General features: G+C 44.5%; 1 protein-coding gene across 2 annotated transcripts in view; it reads left to right on the top strand.

Moving 5' to 3' along the window:
• Positions 1–534: 534 nt before the first annotated feature.
• The window catches only part of ING1 (RING/FYVE/PHD zinc finger superfamily protein), a 104,644-nt gene continuing 82,765 nt past the window's right edge, over positions 535–22,413 (top strand). Inside the window, exons 1-2 of one of the 2 annotated variants that reach the window (XM_087665242.1) lie at positions 535–677; positions 760–831. In XM_087665242.1, the coding sequence (XP_087521368.1) occupies positions 650–677; positions 760–831 (100 nt within the window). In that variant the 5' untranslated portion in view covers positions 535–649. The remainder of the gene's footprint in view (positions 678–759; positions 832–22,413) is intronic. The other variant, XM_087665243.1, reaches the window with a different exon arrangement.

Here is a 22,413-nt window from a genome sequence, read left to right as displayed (position 1 = left end):
TTTTCGCACGTCATCAAAAGCGAAACCTATGAGTTTCTTCCATGTGTTACACATCCCTGTATTTTTTGGGCAGGTATTTCAAGTTGGTTACACATCAAATGACGGATGCCCACTTTGTAAGCTTTAACCAATCAAAACATTTATTCAAGGGTTAGGCGCCCGCAATCCTTTAAACATTGGAGAAGACATGACTTGTTGTTTACCTGCTAAATAGGTGAATTCCTTGCCCACTTTTGGACGGGGAGTCTCCCTTGCACACTTTGTATAGTGGTAGACACAAGCGTACTTTTTACATTTGCAACTAATAAAAAAATTTATAAGTTTATTATTTTTTATTTTTTTGCAAAATGTATCCATTTGGTGTGCCATGTCTGTGCGGAGTTTCAAAAAAGTGCATGCCCACACTTTGGGTGGGGGTTAGCTGGTCACTGAGCGTGTAACCAGCCTCATCTTGTACCGAACTAGTATTTAGGTTATACTGGATTTCTGAGCTGGCGACACCGCCAGATATATTATAACGAATTACTTCTAACTTTGGGTTATTGAGAGCTTTTATTCTGTCATTTAATAATCACACACGTCAAGGATTTGATCTGTGTCTCTATAGGTATTTGTGTTTGCTGCTCACCAGGCCATAACCATAACCATAATGACGTACCTCGAGGAATTCGTTCACAGTACGCCCCTCCTGCAATCCTCTAGAGCTTCTTTTCTCTGCCTTTTGGTTTTGCTTTGTGACAGTCGTCCCTGTTGTGATAGGTATCTCTGCTCTCCCTTCCGATTTAAAGGAAAATTACACTCTGATGCGAAAGCTAGACGTACAATTTCAAGGTAGTCATATTCAGCATTCATCATTGGTTTTGGACTTCGGATTGGGACTGATTTTAGTTTCTGAAAAAATTGGTTCTCTCGTATGCGTAGAACTGTGCCATAATTTTTAGTGGTTTAGTAAGAGGCTTCGTTTAAACTGCATATAGTCCCAGTGCGCTCGTTCAATGGACCCAGACAATGATAATAGGGATTTCACACAGTTGTTAGCTGTCACCTTACACTACAATGTTTTGAAATTGGGTGTTTAGAGAGACATGCTTACAAGTAGTTTGAAATGAATCATGGGGAATTGATGTTGTTCATCATGATAGATGGGAACCGACTGCAGGCTTTTTTGATGCACCGCCTTTTGTGCCTATGACAGAGGGGAAAAGTCACAGAGTTTATGCACAAAAGGTACGCAGTACATGACAGTTTGAAAGATAATGATGGGGTTATCGCTTGGAGAAAGGATTAGATGGTGGGTGCTTGGTAGCAGCTTAGTTTGAATAATACTTACTCGGTTGGAGCATATATTGTAACTGTTTATATGTGATTTGATGGGGGGATATTCATGCGATTGTGAGGCGCCTGTGGAGCGTGTGAGGAATTGCTTGAATGGATTTGTGTTCAAGGACTCTTGCAGGCAGATGGGGCCTACATATACAAATAATCTGATTCTCGCATGACAGTTCAATTAAGGCATGTGCTTAAGCATCCCTTCCTTTCCATCTTAATTGATGAGTGGTTGGAGGAGCTGATGATCGACAATTGATAGTGGATGAACTGGATGATTTTGCATTTCTTTGAACCATTGGCATGCTAGCCTAATCTCAATGCTTGATACTTAAACCCACAACTTCTTTGCAACCACATCTCTACCAACAAAAATCTTGATTGTGGACGGTTGGTACAAGCGGTACTCTTTACTTACTACACATCAATGAATGAAAATGTATTTGATAGTCTTGTCTTGCAATTTATGTCCTGTGGTTGTGGCACCAAAGCATATGCTAAATAACCAGAGATGTGAATGTGTGACATCATTGGTTTCGGCCATTGTATGTCTCATAAGATGTACATCTAGCCAATGCTTTAGTGGGACTATGATTCAGTATATATATTGCACACACAGTAGCATCAAGTCAAAACTTTGTGGATAGCTTATTGTGTGAAAGCATGCAATAAGTCACTTCCATTAAAGCACTATTCTTTCTTTTAACCACACCATTTTGTTGAGGTGTATAAGGCATAGTACATTGATGTTGTATAATGTCTCTTTTAGCCAAAAAAGAGTTAAATTTTCATGAGATGTATCTCCTCCCTTGATTTGTATAGAGTGTAATCAGCTTGTATCCACTACCATTTTTGGCTAAGGCCACCAAGAAGGGCTTAAAATATGCAAACAATTTTGATTTATGCTTCAAAGCGTAAGCCCAAGAAGGATGAGTCATGTCATCAATGAAGGTATCAAAGTACAAGTATCCTTCAATGGATTTGACATGTATAGGTCCACAAACATGACTATGCATAAGCTATAATTTTTGATCAGGACACATAGATCCACGTGCTGTTGCATCCTTCACACTTGGTGAATTTTTAGCAATACTTATGCTCAATTGTTTCATTTTTTCACTTGCCATCCTTTTTTTTGTATTCTTTGATAATATGTCCCTTTTTCTTGCAATGATTGCATCTCTTTTTCTTAGCATCCTCATCCTTGGTGCTTGAAGAGTTTGTGGCAGAAGTTATTTTATCGTTACCCTTTGAGTTTGAGGGCTACCATGACTTTCCTTTGTTCCTATGGCTGGTCGGTTTTTGCAGGATTGTAATCAAAATATGAGCTTGGGTATCATGCCCATCCCATCAAAATTGATTTGCATTGGGAGGCAGAGACTGAAGCGGGAGATTCATTGGTGACTTTGGATGAACTAGATGAACTTGTAGCATTTTGTATAGCCAAGCATGTAAGCCTAATCATTGAACCACATACAAAACCCCAAAGCTGCTTGGTAGGTAATACATGCTTTATCATGTATGTCCACATGTGATAATTAGTGCGATCCTGAAACCGGCCTGTTCACTGGAAAGGGCGGTAGTGTACAACCAAAATACAAAAATGCTTTCACCCAATTTACAGTCGTCCACTTTACTTGAACTTAAAGACACAGAATCAAGAAGAAATACAGGAAGCTAGAATGCTCCTGTTGCCACACAAACATCCTGTTGGCCCCTAAGTTAGGCGCCCCTTGCGGTATTTCTTTAGTTTTAAAAAGAGGGAAAGTACAATGGGCTGTCTTTCACCTATTCTGGGTGAAATTTGGTAGCATAACAATACAATTATTGACCCGAATCAAGTTGACCAGGAGGGGAAACTCTGCCCAAGTCTGAAACTTCTGGTTGGAGTGCAGATTTGACCATTTGAGTCTGCTGTAATTACTGGTTCAAACCTGTTCTGAGACCTGTTTACATCTCATACTGTTCCCTGTATTGTTCAACCCACTGTAATTACTGGTTCTGACCTGTTCTGAAACCTGTTTTGAGTTTATATTGATCCCTGTACTGTTTTGCATCATCTGGGCTAAGTACCCCTTGATTTTGATATCATTTGGGCTCTGAAATAACCTCTGAACAGTCCAGAATCAGAACTAATTTGGTGCTGTTTCAGACACCTGCTTGGTGAGGTTAACACCCTCACCTGTCCCTGCTGGGAACTGCAAACAACTGCTCCTGTTCCTGGAGAAAAGAGGCTCTTGCCTCGTGCAAAAACAACATATTCCACACAGCTGTACTTGAATAAGAAGAAAGGCCCTTGATTCTGCAGCATAACCATACTGTCAGGGAGAGAGAGAGAGAATTGAAGGCAGGCTCAGCCCTTTGTGCTTCATAGACAAGGTAGACCAGCTCTCAAGAGCTCTCCATCTGCAGCAATCCTTCTCAAATGAGCCCCTTTCAGCCCAAAAACTGCACGCCAGCCCTCTTTAAAGAGGCAAGTGCACACATTTGTGCCAAGTGGCAGCACTGTAAGATATTTCCCGTTCTAGCTTTCCGGTCTAAAATTCTCCATGCTCGGTGCAGAATTTGACCTCGGCACAGACCAAAGGATTGATCCTCGTGCAAAAACGAAGATAATGACACGAACAGATTCTGAGGTCCAAAAATAGTAACTCCCTAAATTTTAGGAGTTGCTTCCATTGCATCCCACTAGTCTTCTGACCATCTTTGCAAACTATGGCTACATTCAAATTTGCAATGTAGCTCAACTGAAAGTGAATTTCCATTGATGACCCCACATGAACTAATCTCTTGGAGATTTGTCCATCTTCACGGGATTCTTCTAAAAAGAAAAACCAAATAAAATATGTAATAAAGAAATCAACAAAAGGGTACTAGTTGTCACAGTCTTGTGACATACCTCCCTCTCGAAATCGCAAACGTCCGCGTTTGCATGAATGTCATACATGCTTCCAGCTAACCCAATGAACCTACACTTGGCAGCACATGTATAACACATACATGCTATCAGTCAACATTGTGTATTGAACACACTGTTAACACATGTATGTTCTAACTGTGAAACATGGCAGACTATCATCATGTGACTCCACATCACTGTTTCCAGATATAGTGGCCGGTACACCACAATGATATCCCCATAGTGGTAGATTCTCATTTGATGACTCCACATCACCCTGACTAGAGATCTAGTGGCCGGTACATCAAAATGATATCCCCACTGAGTCAATTCACAAAATACATGCCCGATCGAGTAGCCATTGTTACAACATGTATTCAATTCAACAGAAGTAAAAACTGTATTCTTGCAAGCAATACTTACTTCTTTAGCACTGAGAAAACCATATGGACACAATAAGTGTTAACCTGTACAAAATTTGTTTCTGTACATAATTTCTTTCTTAAGCAATTGTCACTTTGACAATCTATTTCAGCTTAGAGATACAAGGGGTCAAGGTAGGTTGCAAGCGAAATGCTTCAAGGTAAAGTTTCAACACATTAGGTGACTCTGCAAGTTCACCTTCATCTATCCACTTAGCATCTATAGCTGGATAGTTCTTGAACTTAACCAAATACCTTCTAGCAACCTTGCCTTTCACTTTCCTTTTCTTGTGTGCCAGTACCTGTTCTGGAACAACAATTTCATCAAGTTTCTCAACTTCGGGCTGTTTCTCAGCTGGCATATCTTCTGGCACATCACCCACATAAGGTCTAAGAAGACTTACATGGAAAGCATTATGAATCTTCCAATTGTCAGGCAATTTCAGCCTATAACTGACATCACTAATCTTCTATGTTACTTGAAAAGGCCCATAGTATCGTATACTAAGCTTAGTGAAAAGGCTTTCCTTGCCTTTCTGCTTCTTTAAGCGTGCCTTTTTAAACCGCAACAGTACCCAATCACCAAGTGAAAATATCAATTCACGACGGTGATGATTAACAGCTTTCTTTTGTTTTGCCCGAGTCCTTTCAAGGGCATGCTTAACTTTTTGATACATTTCACCCATACTCTGCACATACTGATCTGCTTGAAAAATCTTATCCTTTGTATGCAAAATGGAAGGAACCTTTTTACCACCTTCAACAATTTCAAAAGGGGCTTTGCCTGTTGACGAATGCACAGTATTATTGTATGCATACTCGACCAAAGGCAAATACTGCTCCCACTTTGACTTGTGCTCTAACACATAGTACTTAAGCAGATCCAAGACAGTAGAATTTGCCTCTTCTGACTGTCCATCAATCTGTGGATGAAATGACGATGAGAACTCAAGCGTTGTGCCTATGTTCTCAAATATGCCTCTCCAGAATAGACTTGTCATCCGTGGATCACGGTCACTGACAATAGACTGTGGCATACCATGATACTTGAAGACATTGCACATAAACAAACGTGCCATCTGATCTGGTTTTATCTTCTTCGTGACAGGAATGAAATGAGCCTGTTTACTAAACCTGCAAATAATAGTCCATATCCCATCATTTCCTATTTGTGTCCTTGGAAGATCGAAGATAAAATCCATAGCTATGCTTTCCCATGGTTTATCTGGAATAGGCAATGGCTGTAAAAGCCCTGGTGCTTTTTGCCTGTCAAACTTGACCTTTTGGCAAATCAAACACTGCCGCACAAAAGCATCCACATCTCTTCTCAAAGTAGGCCAATAGAAGAATGTCTCTACTGCTTTGACTGTTGCATCTATACCACGATGCCTTGCATACGGTGGAGAATGACTCTTTGTCATAACTTTCCGTCTCAATGGCATAGTCACACATAGTCTACCATGCATCAATATGAAACCATCCTTGAGAAGATAATGCTCATGATGTTGTCCATTAACAAGCTGATCAAAGATCCTTGCAAAATCTTCATCATCAGCATACTGTTCCTTCATATCATCAAGCTCATGATGATAAGGAATTGACAGCTGAAATTTGTGGCTTCCTTGACAAAGCATCAGCCACAACATTCTTTTTGCCTTCCACACGCACAATCTGAAAATGGAATATTGACAAAAAGTTTGCCCAACGCATATGCTTTTCTGACAGCTTAGTCTGAGTTAAGAAATAATGCAATGTCTGATGATCTGTGGACAACAAAATCTGCCCCAAGTAGGTAGTGTTTCCAACAAGAAAGCACATGAATCACAGCCAACAATTCTTTCTCATAGACCTGCATAGTCTTCTCTGGCCCTCGCAAGATTCTGCTTTCATAAGCCACTACCCGGCCATCTTGCATTAGCACTGCACCAATGCTATTGCCACAGGCATCACACTGGACAACAAATGACTTCCTAAGATCTGGCAGAATGATCACTGGACTAGAGGTCATCTTTTCTTTAAGAAGACTAAAAGCTGAAATCTCTTTCTGTGTCCATTGGAAAGAGACTCCTTTCTTCTGTAAAGTATGTAAAGGTGAAGCAATCTCTGCAAAATTGCGAATGAACCTCCTGTAGTAAGAACACAAACCCAAGAAGCTTCTAACATCATGGATAGTCTTCAAATCTGGCCATGTTCTAATTGCTTCAACCTTAGCAGGTGTGGGAGCTTTCGCTCAACCGCCAAGACCCACGGACCGCTTATTGTTTCAAGCGTTCCAAGCGAGCTCTAATGGCTCTCTCTCACCTAGCCGATGCGCCGTCGATCCTACGAGTGTTGTGAGCTTACCTTGATGCCCGATCGAGTACCCTTCTCTCTCTTGCACTCCAGTAGCTCCACGATTCTTGATGCTAGCTCAAGCATCCTCAAGCCTCCTCCATCTCCAAGCTTCATCCTCCATAGCCGCGCGTGCAAGAGAAGAGAAGAGAAGAGAAGGGAAGAAGAGAAGAGGAGATAGTGAAGAGCTTCATCCTCTTGATCCCTCACTCTCACACACACTCACTCTCTCACACTCTCACACTCCCTCTCTCAAGAGCACACATAAGCAAGAAGGAGAGAAGAGGAGAGGAAGAAGAAGGCTCTTTTTGCAACACACCAAAGAATGAGCTTCTCATTCACTTTTCAACTTCATATACAAAACCCTAAATCCCTTTTGGGCGGTCATCCCCTTTTCCCTCTTTTACATGGCCGGCCGTAGCCTAGGCCATTTTTCCCATTTCCCACCATTCTAATTTACCCTATTCCCACTAATGCATACACTTTGCATAGGAGCGAGCCTGGCACCCTTTTACACAGATTTGGGAACGCTTCCGCATTTTAATGGTGCGCCTTTTCCTCTTTCGTTGCCGTGGCCCGACACCGAAGCCTCTTGAGGGTCGTGTCCAATCATTTGAATTTTTCAGGGATTGGTTGTCAGTCAAGGCGCCTTTTTCTGCTTTTACCTTTTTCTGCTTTTATCTTGCGTCTTTTTTGCTATTTTCCCTTCTTCCCAGTTTTCGCTCCTTTGTGCTGCGGTAACGCGGTCGGAAACACGGTAACATTACCCCCCTCCTAGCCAAGTGCCAGTCCCATGGCACTGCGGTGGGACATAGTGGCAAGTTAGGTCGGCTGTTAGGCGGAATAGGTAGGTGGGTGGTTAGGGATGATGACCCGGAGAGATTCCGACGTGCTTTAGGCTCCATGAAGACACTCGGCATCTGTCACACAGTTGTGGCGCCGGTTATGTAGCCGGTCGTCTTTTGAGTATGAGAAGCGCGTGAAGCAATATGATGATGGTATTGGAGGGATTTATTCTGGGGAAACCCCTCGAGCTCTGTTTGGCTTGAAAACCCGTGGCTTAGATTGAAGATCCGTATCTTTGATTTGAAGGTCCTCGGCCGGTGGAATCAATAAGCTATCCGTGGATCTTGAGGCGTTGGGCATGGATCATTGGACGATGCAGTTCCAAGATCTATGCCAATGGTAGTTTTACCTCGACCTGGTTCGATCATGGTGGCCATCGGCACTAGGCGGATGGTTGGAGGCCGGCACACTTTGGGTCATTAAAGGGTGCCATGGGTGATGGTCTTCCGCGGGTAGCCATTTCTTGAGAGTCGAACATAACCTGCAACAAGAAAAGTTGTGCCCTCCCTAAGGGGTGTGCTACTTGCCGTGTAGTGTGTTGTGCTCGTGGCAGTGGAACTGGGAGATGGGTCTAACCCTGGGCAAGCCCTTGGTAACGTCCCACACTTGAGGACCCAGCTTGTGCTTCTTTGGAGGTGCGGTGCGAGCCTTAGGGTGACAGGTTTGAAAGTCCTGCCCTTGATGTGCCCTAAGCGTGAAGTGGGGGAGGGGGCTAGGGAGAACCCTAGGTGCAGTGACTGTGGTGCCTTTTTTTTTTTTTGAGATGATACATAGACCTAAGTGTCTTAGTCAGAATGAGGAGGAGAAGGGGGGCGGAGAGACTTGCTCAAAAATTGGCGATTCTGCATGTAATCTTTTAGATTCATGCGGACATGAAGGGAGGTAGTGGAGAGAAAGGGGTGGTTGTATATAGTGAACTGGCCGTCGTTCATGTCCTCTAGGAGGGCTAGGTAAAAAGAGGGAAGGAGACTAGCCCTCATCATGAGACGAGCCATGGCACAATTATCTATAGCATTAGGGTCAAAGAATAGGGGAGGCAGGCCACGCTCTTGTGGAGTCGAGTCCTGCTTAAGAAGTAGCCTAAGTAGCCTAAGATAGTTACAAGTGGTTATAAAAGCGGGATCAGGACATGAGGAAAAGTCCGCAAGGAAGCGCATCATAGACTCGTCTAGGCTTTCTGCAGTAAAAAGAAGGGCGTTGTCAAAGGATGCTACAGTGGAGTTATAAATGACGGGAAAGTCATATCGCCCGTGGAGGGTGGCATCAAAATCTACGCCTACCTTTCGAGGGTACGCCATGTAAGTAGGGTCGTTCCGCTCGAACGGCAGGGTATTACAAAAAGCCATCCAAGCGAGCATGCTTATGTCGCATACTCGCCTCCTCCACAGGGGTTGGCTCCTATAGTTTTGTACAGTGTGGGGGATTTCAAAAATTTTATCTTGCCAGTAGTCGGCCGCTTCGATGCCCCAAGAGATTGGGGTCTTTTCTCGCTCTTTCAGCCATTTTTTTCCCAACCGGCCATCGACCGCGATCACCTCATCCATTACTTTGATAGGCAGGACCCTCCGCAGGCTGTTGGGTAGGAGGAAACTGAAGGAGAATGGCTCGTTTCCTAGTTCCTGCACCTCCCACACCACCAGTTCTGCGTGGAATCCCGCGGGAAGATCATCTGGGTACGGAGGGAGAGGCGCGGACGGTAGCACGGCTAGTTTGACTCTCAGTTTCTGTCTGGCCTCCTCCACCAGCTTTTTTCGCCTTTCTTTAGAGATGGCTTTTCTTTCTGCAGCTGGATCTTCTTGTGGCGGGTCTTGGGCCTATGGCGAGGGGGGTTGCGGGACCACGTCTTCCCTGAATCGATTCACATCGATTTCCAGCTCTGCTTCTTCCCCCTGCCGTTCTGCGTGTATTGCTTCTTCCTCGAACGCGAGGGCATCTATCTCCTGGGGGGGTTAGGCCGGCCCGCATCAGGTATTTTCACTGTTCCTCCAAACTCAACCTAACCTTTGCCGGTAGTGGTGGCATCTATAGTCCAGCGTGTAGGGCTCTTCTTGCCATGCCGAGCTTCCTCTGCACCGCTTCCAGTGGCTCTCCTTGTGCTGTGTGGGTGGCGTCCAAGATGGTATCGAGGAAAGCCTTCTGTTGAGCGCTGAAGGCCACTTGGGCTGCCTCCGCCTTGCTCTCTGCGATGATTTTCTCTTTTTCTGTTAGAGCAAGGCGGCGTGCCAGTGTCTTCACCTTCTTCTTGTTGTGCGCGGCCCACTCCTCTGTCCTTTTGTTCATTACTTCCAGGCCCTCTCCCTGTCTTAAGGTCAGCATCATGATTTTCTGTTCATACTCCTCTAGTTCCCTAACCAGCCTCTCTTGTTCTTCTCGTTCAGAGGTCAGCTGATCTGTTAGGCGCTTGAGCTCCTTCTCCTGCTCCTCCATGCCTTGTTGTCTTTCTTCGTCCCTGGCATTCAGCTCCACCCCGAGTGCATCCACCTCAGCAGCTTTCGCAGCAAGCTCCTGGTACTGCACTATTAGGAGCTTGTGCCCTCTTTGCATGTTTACTAACTCTTACGTCTCACTTCGAGTAGCTGCCTCCAATGTTCCTCCCTCTCATCCCTAGCCTTCAGTTTTTGTTTCAGATCTGCAATCTCGCGCTGCTGCAAGGCTATCATTCTTGTCTTGTCCAGCTGGAAGGCGGCCACGGTTTCCTTCTCGGCTGCCAACTCAGCCACGACTATTTTGCGTTTCTCCTTCGCTTTCTCCAATTGGGAGAGCAGCTCGGCGACATATTCGTCGTAATTAGACGGTGGCATCATCGTTGCGTGAATGGGCGAGGTAGAGGCTTTGACTTTTTGCTTTTTGGGCTCTTGCCTGGACTCTGCATCCGTGGCTGGCCTTTTCTGTCCTGTGGGCGTAGTCTCCGTGCTCTGCCCCTGGCCCATTTCTTTGTTGATAAAATACTGCATCCACGCCACGAAGTTTGACACGTCTGCGTTAGTGGGGATGCTGGGGGTGACGGTGGTGAGTTCCGCGGGAGGTACCAGGAGGGTAGGGATCGGATGGAGCGGGGCCTTGCCTTTGCCTTCAGAGACTGGAGGTGGCACGAACTCTGGTACCTGCGTGTTGGATCCTGGCCCCTCTTCTCTGCATGGGCTCAGGTTTCTTAGTTCGTCTGCTCGGCACTGCTGTTCGATGGACCGTCGGGTGGCCTCCGCCAGGTCCTTCTCCTCCTTTCTTCGTAGCTCCTCCTCTTCTTCCTCCGCTTTTATCTTCCTTTCCTCCTGCCTTTTCTTCTGCTCCTCCTGCTTTTTCCCTTTGTGTTCTTTTTCCCTCCTTTTCTCTGCTTCAACTTCTTGTTTTGACGCCTCCTTGGCTTTCTGTAACTCCTCTTTTTCCCTCTGCTCCCCCTATCTCTTTGTTCTCTCTCTCTCTCCTTTGCTTCTTTTAGGGATTCCTTCTTCGCCCTTTCCAAGTCTTCCCTTTCTTTTTTCCTGCCTTCATCACTCTTCTTCTTCCCCTGCGCCGCCTTCTTCTTCGTTGTCCTGATTGTCTTCTTACTAGTTTGTCCCTCCCCTTCTTCTTCTGTTTCTGTTCTGTCGGTGGACCTGTCTTTGTCCTGTTGAGGGGGCGACTTCTGAGGCGTTTCTCCTTCTCCCTCCTCTGGCTCCTGTGCTGCCTTTACTGCCTCCTGAATGAGTGCAGTCAAGACTCCTCCGTAGCCGATGAAAGAGGCCTTGGAGGAGGCTTTCTTCCTTTCCGTCACCTTAGAAGCTGGAGATTCTCCTCCTGTTGGTGCACTTCCCAGGGCTAGTGCCTTGGCCGCTTGATTAATCGTCTTCCGCACGTAGGCAGTCCAATCCACCTCGTCTAGAGTGTGGGTTGCTACATTCTCCAGCATTGGCACGCTAATTCGATGCATTAAGGAATTGTAACGTTGGCTGGAGAAGAGCACATGAACCAACTTGGCTTGCAATCTGGCGTCTGTGTCAGGGATGTCCTGGATGCTTATGCCGTCGTTCGTGAGCACCTCTTCCTTCTTCATCTTCAGCAAGGCATAAACATCCCTTTTTTGTCGCCTTTCTATCCTAGGTACCAATCCTAGAGCCTTTTCCACCAAGGTTGGATCCAACCGGACTTGCACCTGCTTTGCACCCTCTCCTCGGCCCACTATTACAATGCCAGCTTCCTGGTCCGGATTGTATGTTCTGAGGAATTCTACGCATTTAAAGTAATCTGGGTCCTCCGAGAAATTTTCAATGTACTTTGTAAGGTTGCACTGTTCTACTATCCTCCTGGCTGCCTCCTCCTTCGCCACCACGACTCCAATGTTGTGGATGGTTCGGAACTTGAGCTGGCCGAAGGCGCGGTTCTCCAATTGGATACAATACAGCTCCCTTTCCTCGTCAGTGAACGGGAGTTGATGGGCGCGGTCTTGCTGCGACATTTTCTGCTCCTGCCATAATTCGTAACTTCCGTTAGTATTTTCCACATAGCACTTTGCTGTTTATGCGAGAATAAAACTCTTGACTGAATTTTTGGAAGCCATTTTTCTCATACTAATGCTTATGCCTTTCACTACTTTTACTTTACCATACCCCCTTATTATTCATTTCCTATCTGATTCTTTTCACCTTCACCACATACCCCACATACATACCCACATACCCCCTCCTCTTCCGGCTGAGAGAAGAATCCTTCCTAGGATTGGGGGTTAAAAGGTGAAAGGCGTTGGTCCTGTTGGGGTAGGACTTTACGTGTGAAGAAGCCACGTGTAGAATTTTGGATTGTATTCCAGTTGAGCGTGACAATCAAGAGCAGCTGGTTGGATAGAGACTTGGGAGATGTAGGTCAAGACATCATGAAAGAGATCTCCAGTATTAAGGCGGCTGGCGACATGTAATTCCTCTTCCGTGAGGAATTGGTCAATATAGGGGTGGGCGAGCACATGGTCGTCCAAATGCTGATTGCGGGTGATGGCCAAAACCCTAAACGAGATGGGTGCCACATAAGTGGGGTCATATTCAACGGTTTTAACTGCCCTGCGTTGCTCAGCATTGGTCATTATTCGGCAACCTATTTTCTCCCATTGGATTCTCAGAGCAAACCACTGCTGCAAGAACGTGGAAGGCGAGCTTGCCATCTGCGTGAGCTCGTGCATCTCGTGTTCAGGAACAGAACGAGGAGGCTTTCAATATGAAGTGACTAGGCGTCTGAGGGCCGCTTGCTCCTTTGAGATTTCGTCGTTTGCTATCAGTTCGGCAGCGATTTTGGGGGATTTGGTAGTCTTAAGTTCGTATTCTTCCCAAGTGCATGGTAATGCACGAACCTCCGAAGCAAGGGTTCTGTCAAGAAGGCCTAGGTCTAGCCTCTCATAACTTCTAGCGAATGTGGTGAAAGTTTCGTCCAACATCTTGATGCAGGTTATTAAGTCATCCCCAAAGGTCGCGTGTGACATTAATGTGACATTAAAGTGATATTTAATGTGACATTAAGGTTACAAATATTGAATGTGACATTAAAGTGACATTTAATGTGACATTAAGGTAAATCAAGGGGAACACGCACGAGGATGACCGTCCGGGCTCTTGGGCGCCCGAATGGGGTTAAGGGGAGCCTAGAACTAAAGAGAGTCCAAGAATAGTAGGACTCACCAAGGTTTGACGGTTGGCAATCGGATCATGATGGTTTGGCCAGCAATATACTAGGCAAGGCTGGGAGGTGAAAGGAATCTCTCGTGCTCATTCATCCAGACTGCTTTCTTTGGCTTTTATGGTCTTCTTCAGAGTCATCTGTCATTGGTATCAGAGCCGACGGGTCTAGTCGTGTGGTTCTGTGAAGTTCTTCAACGAAAAGGCAAAGTCGACGGGTCTCGCGGTTCGTTTCAGTCGACGGGTCTTACGGGTCCCGTTATTCGTCTCAGTCGACGGGTTTCAGTCAACGGGTGACTGGTTTCAGTCGACGGGTCTCGCCGTGAAGCCGTTGGTCTAAAGCGCCTGGTGACACGTCACATAAAATTTGACGTGACGATTACCTACGTCACGTATTATAAGGCGGGGAAGCTATCCTTTACAAAACGCTGTATGCTGGTTCGTGCGACGGATTCTGGCTGGAGCCCGTCTGTAAATGCACCAACGGACCACACGTTTTTTCCCCTTTTCGCAGGCTGAAACTGAAGCTATTTTCTGATGTATGTGTGATCAGTCGACTGCACATTTTGGCATTTTTCTCACCAGCCTCGATTGCACTTGCATCACAAGTACAAGCTCAGCAGAGAACAAGTTCAGGAAAGGTGCATTGATGGCCTACGTGATTATTAAGAAGGGGGCTGAATACTAGTCGTTTCTGCAAAGAAGCTCCATTTCCTGCGTGACCGACTTTGTTCGGGCGATAAAATTTGTTCCTTACTCTTCGGGTTTATTTACAAACCAGCAACAACTGCCTGCCATTAAAATCAGGGAAGTACTTCACTTTGTATGCAAATTTCTTATCTTTGCTTTCCAATTCCAGTGTATTAATGGCAGAAAAAGGGAAAGAGAGAGTAATGGAAGGTTCTAGTTCTGGGGACCACCCTATGGTAGATCCCCATGAACCAGAGATGCAAGAAGAACAGTGGGAAGAATTTTTTGCTACACGAGAACAATTTGATGATCTTACTGCTCGTGTGCAAGCTCAGGGGGTTCAAATGGAATTTTTAACCCAAACACTCACTGAAATAAAATCTCAATTAACTTTATTGTTAGAAAGAGATAAAAATAAGATAGAAACCTCGGATGTCCCATCTTCATCAAAAGATTTAGATGTGACTATGCGAGATTCTAAGGAACCCCACCATAAGTTGAGGGATAATCGAGTTTTAAAGGATATGAAACCCCCTCAGTTTCACGGGGAGGAAAAATATAGAAATAAAGATACAATCTTTAATTTCCTCCAAAAATGGGAAGATTTACATAAACTTAAAAATACCCCACCACATCTCCAAGCACTGGAGGCTAGTTTAACTTTGGGACCCAAAGCATATAAGTGGTGGCGAACTTTAAAGGAGGCAAATAAAATACCTGAAACTTGGGCTCAATTTGAATCCGTCTTTTTGAAAGAATTCCTTCCTGAAAATGAAATGGAAAGAAATTGGGAAGATTGGGATTATGCCAGACAAAAGGGAAGACCCCTGCTGACATATCTGGAGGAATATCGTGAGATAATCCTCAAATTGGAAGGAATAGATGAATTTCAAAAAACAAGAGGATTCATTAGGGTAAAAAGGAGTTCACCTAAGACGCTGGAAGAGGCAATTAAATTTGCATTAATCAATGAAGATAATCTGCGTCCAGGTACACTCACTAGTCTCACTGATATGGAGCCCAAGTCTAAGGAATTGGAAACCTCAAAATTTCTGGGCAAATTTAAAAGGAAAATGCCATTCTTTAAGGGTAAAAAACAACCTTTTGAAAAGAAACCATATGTGAGGCCAAAGTTAAGTCCTGATGACTTTGATAAGGCCAAAAAAGAAAAGTTGTGTTTCAATTGCCTATCCCCTAACCATGCTGCTTGGAATTGCCCTCAAAAGAAAAAGGGGGAAGACAAAGGAAAGGATAAGAACAAGGGCAAGGGAAAAGAAAAACAAATCCATGTAGTGCAGACCTTAGAATTAAAGGGGCATGAAAAGTATAAATCTTTAGAGGTCTTGCACATGGATGTACAACACAAGTGTTCTATGTCAACTTCTATGTGGCAGCCTACTTTTGGGCCACATGATTTACTTAGAGTACATGGATTGATAGCTGGAAAGAGAGTTAGAGTCATGATTGATGACTCTGCTACACATAATTTTATTAATTATGCACTTGTTAAAAAATTGAAACTTCCCCAACAAAAGAGTGGGCATCAATATGTTGTTCGTATGATGCAAGGCCAAGACAATAAAATATGGGATACAATGGTATCCAATTTGGAAATTGAGATTCAAGGATATAAAGATAAACTTGATTTCCAAATTATGAATATGGAAAGAGCGGATATTGCTCTAGGGAGGGAGTGGCTATGGGGATTGGAACCATCCTTAAAACGTAGTTATCACCATAATACACTGGAATTTGAAAGGGATGGTAAGACTTTTGTTATTCAAGGTGAACATGAAGTATCTGATAATCCTTTGCTGTGTTTTACTGAAGTTCAGAAGCTGATAAAGAAGGAAGTTTGTGAGGTATATATGTTATGGTCTCTTCCTGTACAGAACACTTTTACTTTCTGTAATATAAAGCAACAATTTTTTTATGTTTGTGAGTTGAATGTTAATAATGAATTAAGTAGTTTGTTAGATGATTTTAAAGATGTGTTTCCTTCTGATTTACCAAGTGGCCTTCCACCAGATAGGGGTGATATAAATCACCCAATTGACATAAATAAGGATACACACCCTATTTCTAAACCACCGTATAGGTTAAGTGAAACACAGCATCAAGAAGTTGAAAGATAAATTAAGGATTACCTTGATAAAGGGTCTATACAACCCAGTAATTCACCTTGGGCTTCACCAATTTTATTGGTAAAGAAAAAAGATGGTTCTATGCGACTTTGTGTTGACTATAGAGCACTTAATAAAATAACGGTGAAGAATAAATTTCCTATGCCCAGAATGGAAGATCTTTTTGATCAATTGCAAGGGGCAAAATTCTTCACAAAGATAGATTTAAGATCAGGTTATCACCAAGTAAGAATTAAGGCACAAGATGTTCCCAAGACAGCATTTCGTACTAGATACGGGCATTATGATTTTTTGGTGATGCCTTTTGGCCTCACTAATGCACCAGCTACCTTTACGAAGCTGATGAATAGTGTTTTACGGCCCTATCTAGGACATTTTGTAGTAGTCTTCTTGGATGATATCTTGATCTTTAGTAAATCAAGAGAAGAACATTTGGAACACTTACAATTAGTATTCAAACTGTTAAGAACACATTCCCTTTATGCGAAGAAAACTAAATGTGAATTCTTTGCACAAGAGGTCAAATATTTGGGGCATATTATCTCGAAAGAGGGAATCAACATGGATCCAGAAAAAGTAAGGGCAATTATTGAATGGCCATCTCCAAGGAACCTGGAAGAGCTGCAGATCTTCCTAGGTTTATCTGGATTTTATCGTAGATTCGTTCGAGATTATGCCAAAATAGCTGTTCCAATGACTGACCAACTTAAAGGGAAAGTAAAAAGTTTTTATTGGGGAACAGACCAAAATGAAAGTTTTCAAAAACTTAAGGTAGCTATTGCTACAACTCCAGTACTATTAATTGTGGATCCCAATAAACCGTTTGTGGTTGAAGCTGATGCCAGTGATAAGGCGATAGGCGCGGTCTTATTACAAAAAGGTCGACCAGTTGTTTTTGAAAGCAAGAAATTAGACCGTGCAAAACAGAATTATTCTGTTTATGAGAGGGAGCTGTATGCAATAGTACATGCAATGAAGAAATGGAGGCACTATCTGTACGGTGCCAAACTTTTGATTTTATCGGATCATGAAAGCATTAAGTGGCTTAATGATCAACCGGATTTACACAGGTGTAAAGCCAGATGGGCCGAACTCCTCCAAGAGTTCGACTATGAGATAAGATATAGAAAAGGAAAGTATAATATAGTAGCTGATGCACTCAGCAGAATGCCCATCATTAATGAATTGAGTTTTACTCAGTTCACTTCCAACTTGCTTGAATCTTTAAAAGGGAAATGCCAGGTTGATCCGGCATATTCCAACATATGGGAAGCAATAAAAAATGGGGATCCAAATGAAAGTGCTTCTACTAAGGAAGGAATATCTGACGATGTTCAACAAGGAAATGGAGCATCAGGGGTTGCTCAAACTGGATTCAAGTGGAAGAATTTTACCATTGATAATGGTTATTTACTCTACAAGGGTAGGGTATGTGTCCCGAAAGATATAGAAATAAGGCGCCAGATACTCTTTGAGTGTCAGTGGGAGAGTATCTCCATGGACTTTATTGTTGCTTTACCCAGAACACAGAGGGGGCATGACTCTGTGTGGGTGATTGTGGATAGGTTAACCAAAATGGCTAGGTTCATTCCAACTTCAACTGATGTTAAAACACCAGAATTGGCTAGATTGTTCGTAGAGAACATATACCGATTGTATGGCCTTCCGGCAAATATAGTTTCTGATCGGGATAGAAAATTTGATAGCCAATTTTGGCGTGCGGTATTTAGGAAATTGGATACTAAACTTAGCATGAGTACGGCGGATCATCCGCAAACAGATGGGCAAACTGAAAGGGTTAACCAAATTCTTGAAGATATGCTTAGGGCATATGTAAGTAAAAGGCAAACTAATTGGGAAGAGTATCTACCGATAGCAGAGTTTGCATATAACAGTGCCAAGCACTCTTCCACTGGATATAGTCCATTTATGTTAATGTATGGATTTCAGCCCAGAGCTCCTTTTGTAGTAGGACTGCATAAGGAAAAGGTTCAGGCAGCCAAAGACTTTTTGGAGGATATGAATAATATGTTAAAATTTGCTCAAGAAAATATTAAAAAGGCTCAAAACCGAGCTAGAGCATATGCAGATCCTCACCGAAGAGACATCTCCTTTGAAGAAGGAGAATTGGTCTATCTTAAGATGCCTGAACAAACTAAAACTATGAAAAAGGGACAATGTCCAAAGCTTTCACCAAGGTATTGTGGTCCTTTCATAATACTTAAAAAGGTGGGAGAATTGGCTTACAAGCTCCAACTACCTGCTGGTAGTAAAATACATCCAGTTTTTCATGTAAGTAAATTAAGGAAGAAGCTGGGTGATTTGGATAATCTAATCTTAAATGATGACATTGAGGAGCTATTCAATGACCAATCTAATCCACATGAACCAGAAAGAATATTAAATGTTCGTAATAGACGAACAAGGAATACTATTTATCAAGAATGTTTGGTTAAGTGGAAAGATTGTTCAGAAGAAAGCTCAACATGGGAGCGAGTAAGTACTTTAAAGAAAAGGTTTCCCGATTTACAATTAGACCTTCCAAGTGTCGTTTTCGAGGACGAAACCGATTCTTAAGGGGAAGGAAATGTGACATTAATGTGACATTAAAGTGATATTTAATGTGACATTAAGGTCACAAATATTGAATGTGACATTAAAGTGACATTTAATGTGACATTAAGGTAAATCAAGGGGAACACGCACGAGGATGACCGTCCGGGCTCTTGGGCGTTCGAACGGGGTTAAGGGGAGCGTAGAACTAAAGAGAGTCCAAGAATAGTAGGACTCACCAAGGTTTGATGGCTGGCCAATCGGACGATGGTCTGGCCAGCAATATACTAGGCAAGGCTGGGAGGTGAAAGGAATCTCTCGTGCTCATTCATCCGGACTGCTTTCTCTGGCTTTTATGGTCTTCTTCAGAGTCATCTGTCATCGCGGCAAGGTCCTTAGCCAAGGAGAGGAAAGGTCGTATCGCGTATGAAGGTTTAAGACCTGCTGGTGGGGATGGTGCAACTGGACTGGATAGTAGTGACTCCCTCATCGGTGTCACAGGTTGGGCTTCGCACTCTGAAGCACGTTGAGGTGCTGCAGGAAGCTTTGGGGGCCGGGGGGTTGTGCTGGGTTCTGAGTGAGCAGTCATAGGGCTTTTTAAGTCCTCTGGATTAGGCAGGTTTAAGGCTTGTGGCGTTTGCTTTGGTTGATAGATGAGCTGAGGCTTACTAGACACAGCTGGCAATGGCGTGCTTACTATGTTCTGGGCACCACGTGTGCAAGCCTCCCACACTAGGGTGAGATCGCTTGTAGATGAGCTTTTTAGTTGGCCATTTTTAGGCACCCAAATCCAGGGGTTGCCCTCGTAGTATCCTTGTGCCCGCAAGAGATCCTTGGGAATCCATCGCGGCGTGGTTGTGTGTCCACGGCGATAGCGTCTAGACTGCCTCTTAGGCCGGGACAGCTGATGATTTTGGCGGTTAGGATTGCATTTGGGTGGTGTACCCGGATGTGGTTTCTGCCGTTTTGGCACCCACATAAGTTTGGACTCCTTGGCCTTGTGAGCACTCTTCGTGGGTTTGGGCCTGGGGTCGAGAGCCTGGCACGAGGCCGCAGGTTTCTCCAGTTTAGACTTGGGCTGGAGCGTGGTCCTAGGGATTTCTACCGGTGGCATTGGGATGGTGGAGGAATCATGACAGCCCTTGCTGAAAGTCGTCACTATACGGACGTTGCCCATAGCAAAATGAATGCGGTTTAGGTTGTAATCCACATTACAGTGCGTTAGCTTCTTGAAGGTGCGACCCAATAGTGACACGTTACCGGCTTCTTTAGTGTCAGGCAACACAAGGAAGAAAGCTGGTAAACTTTCAGACTCGATGGAAATGAGTATCTTGCACTTCCCCAGGAGTGAATAGGCAGTATCCCCAAACGGGGTGAGGTTGGCATTAGTGGGCTGTAGCGTCGGTTGACCAATGCGTGTCCAATGGTCATGCGTCAAGATGTTGTAGTCGGCCCCTTCATCAATCAAGGCATCGAAAGAATACACCGCTCCTGCTGCGACTGTGATTCGTAGATATGTCGGTGCCACTGCTTCTTCGTCCTGATTTGTAAGGTCGGTTACAATAGCCATGTGGACGTTCAGTGGGGGTTCTAGCATGGGTGGCTCATGTAATGGATGGGAAGGAGGATAGTACTTCTTTACGTGGCTGCCGTTAAAAAAGCCTATTCCTTCACCGTCAAGTGTCTCCAACTCAACATTCCCGGTTCTACCAATCATGCGTACTTTGAAAGGCCCTAGCCCTCGAAACTTCATCTTCTGTTTATGTCCTTTTACCGAGTATAGCAGAACAAGATCCCCTTGTTCGAAGTCTTGCTGCTTGACATGCTTGTCAAACCACATCTTTCGTCGAGCCTTTTCACAAATCAGAGAGTGAGTGGCGAGGAGTCGGGTCTTCGTTAAGCGCTCTAGCTCCACCAAGCGGTTGGCCCAAGCCTCTCTTCCCTCCCAACGCTCCTGGACTACTAGCCTTAAGCTAGGGATGAAGAATTCTAAGGGCAAAATGGCTTCAGTTCCGTACGTCAGCCTAAAAGGCGTCTGTCCTACAGCCGTTTTATAAGCTGTGCGATAGGCCCACAAGGCTGCCATTAGCTTGTTGTCCCAGTCCCTTCTTGAAGTAGACACGACTTTTGTAAGCACGTTGACTAAGATTTTATTTGTGGATTCGGCTTGGCCATTAGCCTGAGGGTAATAGGGAGAGGACTTCTGATGAATTATTAGGAAGGTAGAGAGCAGGTGGGCAATCACTTCATTAATGAAGTGTGTGCCTTGGTCGCTTACCAGCTCGATTGGACAGCCAAACCGTGAAATGACCTGCTCCCACAAGAAATTTGCAGTGGTCCTAGCATCATTCTTCCTCGTGGCTCGTGCCTCTGCCCATTTCGTTAGATAGTCGGTTGCCACGATGATGTAGCGAGCTTGGGAATACTGTGCTGCAGGACTGATAGGTCCAATAAAATCGATGCGCCATTTTTCAAAGGGTTGTCGGGCTATGACAGAGGTCAACTCCATCTTGTCCTTCTGCACAGGCACTTTGGTCCTTTGGCACTCATCGCAGTGCTTTACGAATTTAGCTGCATCACGGAAGAGGGTGGGCCACCATAGTTGGGATTGTAGCACCTTTCGGGCTGTTGTGTCCCCGCTAAAGTGTCCTCCAGCGATTCCGCCATGTGCCTCGTTCAATGCGTCGTGCATCTCGTGCTCACATACGCATCTGCGCAATAAACCGTCTTGTCCCAACCTGTAGAGTTGGCCGGCTAGCAGTTGGTATGGCTGAATTTTCAGGATAAGCCTTCCCAGCCTGGCCTTCTCAATGGGTCGCTCAGGTAGTCCGTTCTCTAGTACTTGCACTATGTCTTCGGCCCAATACGGCGTCAGATCAGCTTTAAATAATTCTTTCTCGCTAGACAGGTTAAAGAGATGAGCATCCGGCAAATCGTCAGGTATGCCTTGTCCAGTGGCTTCTCCTGTGGGTATGCGGGACATGTGGTCAGTCATGTAATGCTGCTTTCCTTTGCGTACAACCACAGAGAAGTCGAATTCCAGTAGTAGGAGTAACCATCTAGGTATGCGTCCCGTAGCACAAGGCTTATTCACAAGATACAGCAAGGCCTGATGGTCAACAAAGAAGACAAAGGGAGTGGCCAACAGGTAATGCCTGAATTTCTTTACCGCGAATACCATGGCCAACCCTTCCCTTTCCGTCGTGGAATAGTTCATCTCGGTCTCTGTGAGCTGCCTGCTGGCAAAACTCACCGGGTAGTCTAGATTATGTTCGCCCGGCTGGCATAGCACGGCTGCGATAGCAAACTTAGAGGCGTCTATGTGTACATGAAACGCTATGTTCCAGTCTGGGGCTCGTAAGATTGGTGCAGTAGTGAGAGGCTTTTTCAACTCCTCATATGCGCGCTGGTATTCCTCAGTCCACTCGAACACTATCAACAGCTTGTACAATGGTCTAGCAATTAGTGCGTAATTTAGTACAAAGAGTCGATAATATCCCGTGTGTCCTAAGAAGCATTGAACTCCCTTGTAATTATCGGGTGGTGGTAAATCCACAATGACTCTG

This window comes from Lygodium microphyllum, chromosome 24 (assembly GCF_053477565.2).
Source record: "Lygodium microphyllum isolate KBCC chromosome 24, Lygodium_microphyllum_v1.1.10, whole genome shotgun sequence".
Taxonomy (NCBI): Eukaryota; Viridiplantae; Streptophyta; class Polypodiopsida; order Schizaeales; family Lygodiaceae; genus Lygodium; species Lygodium microphyllum.
Note: the sequence above shows the minus strand (reverse complement) of the source record. Positions and strands in the feature narration are given on the sequence as shown.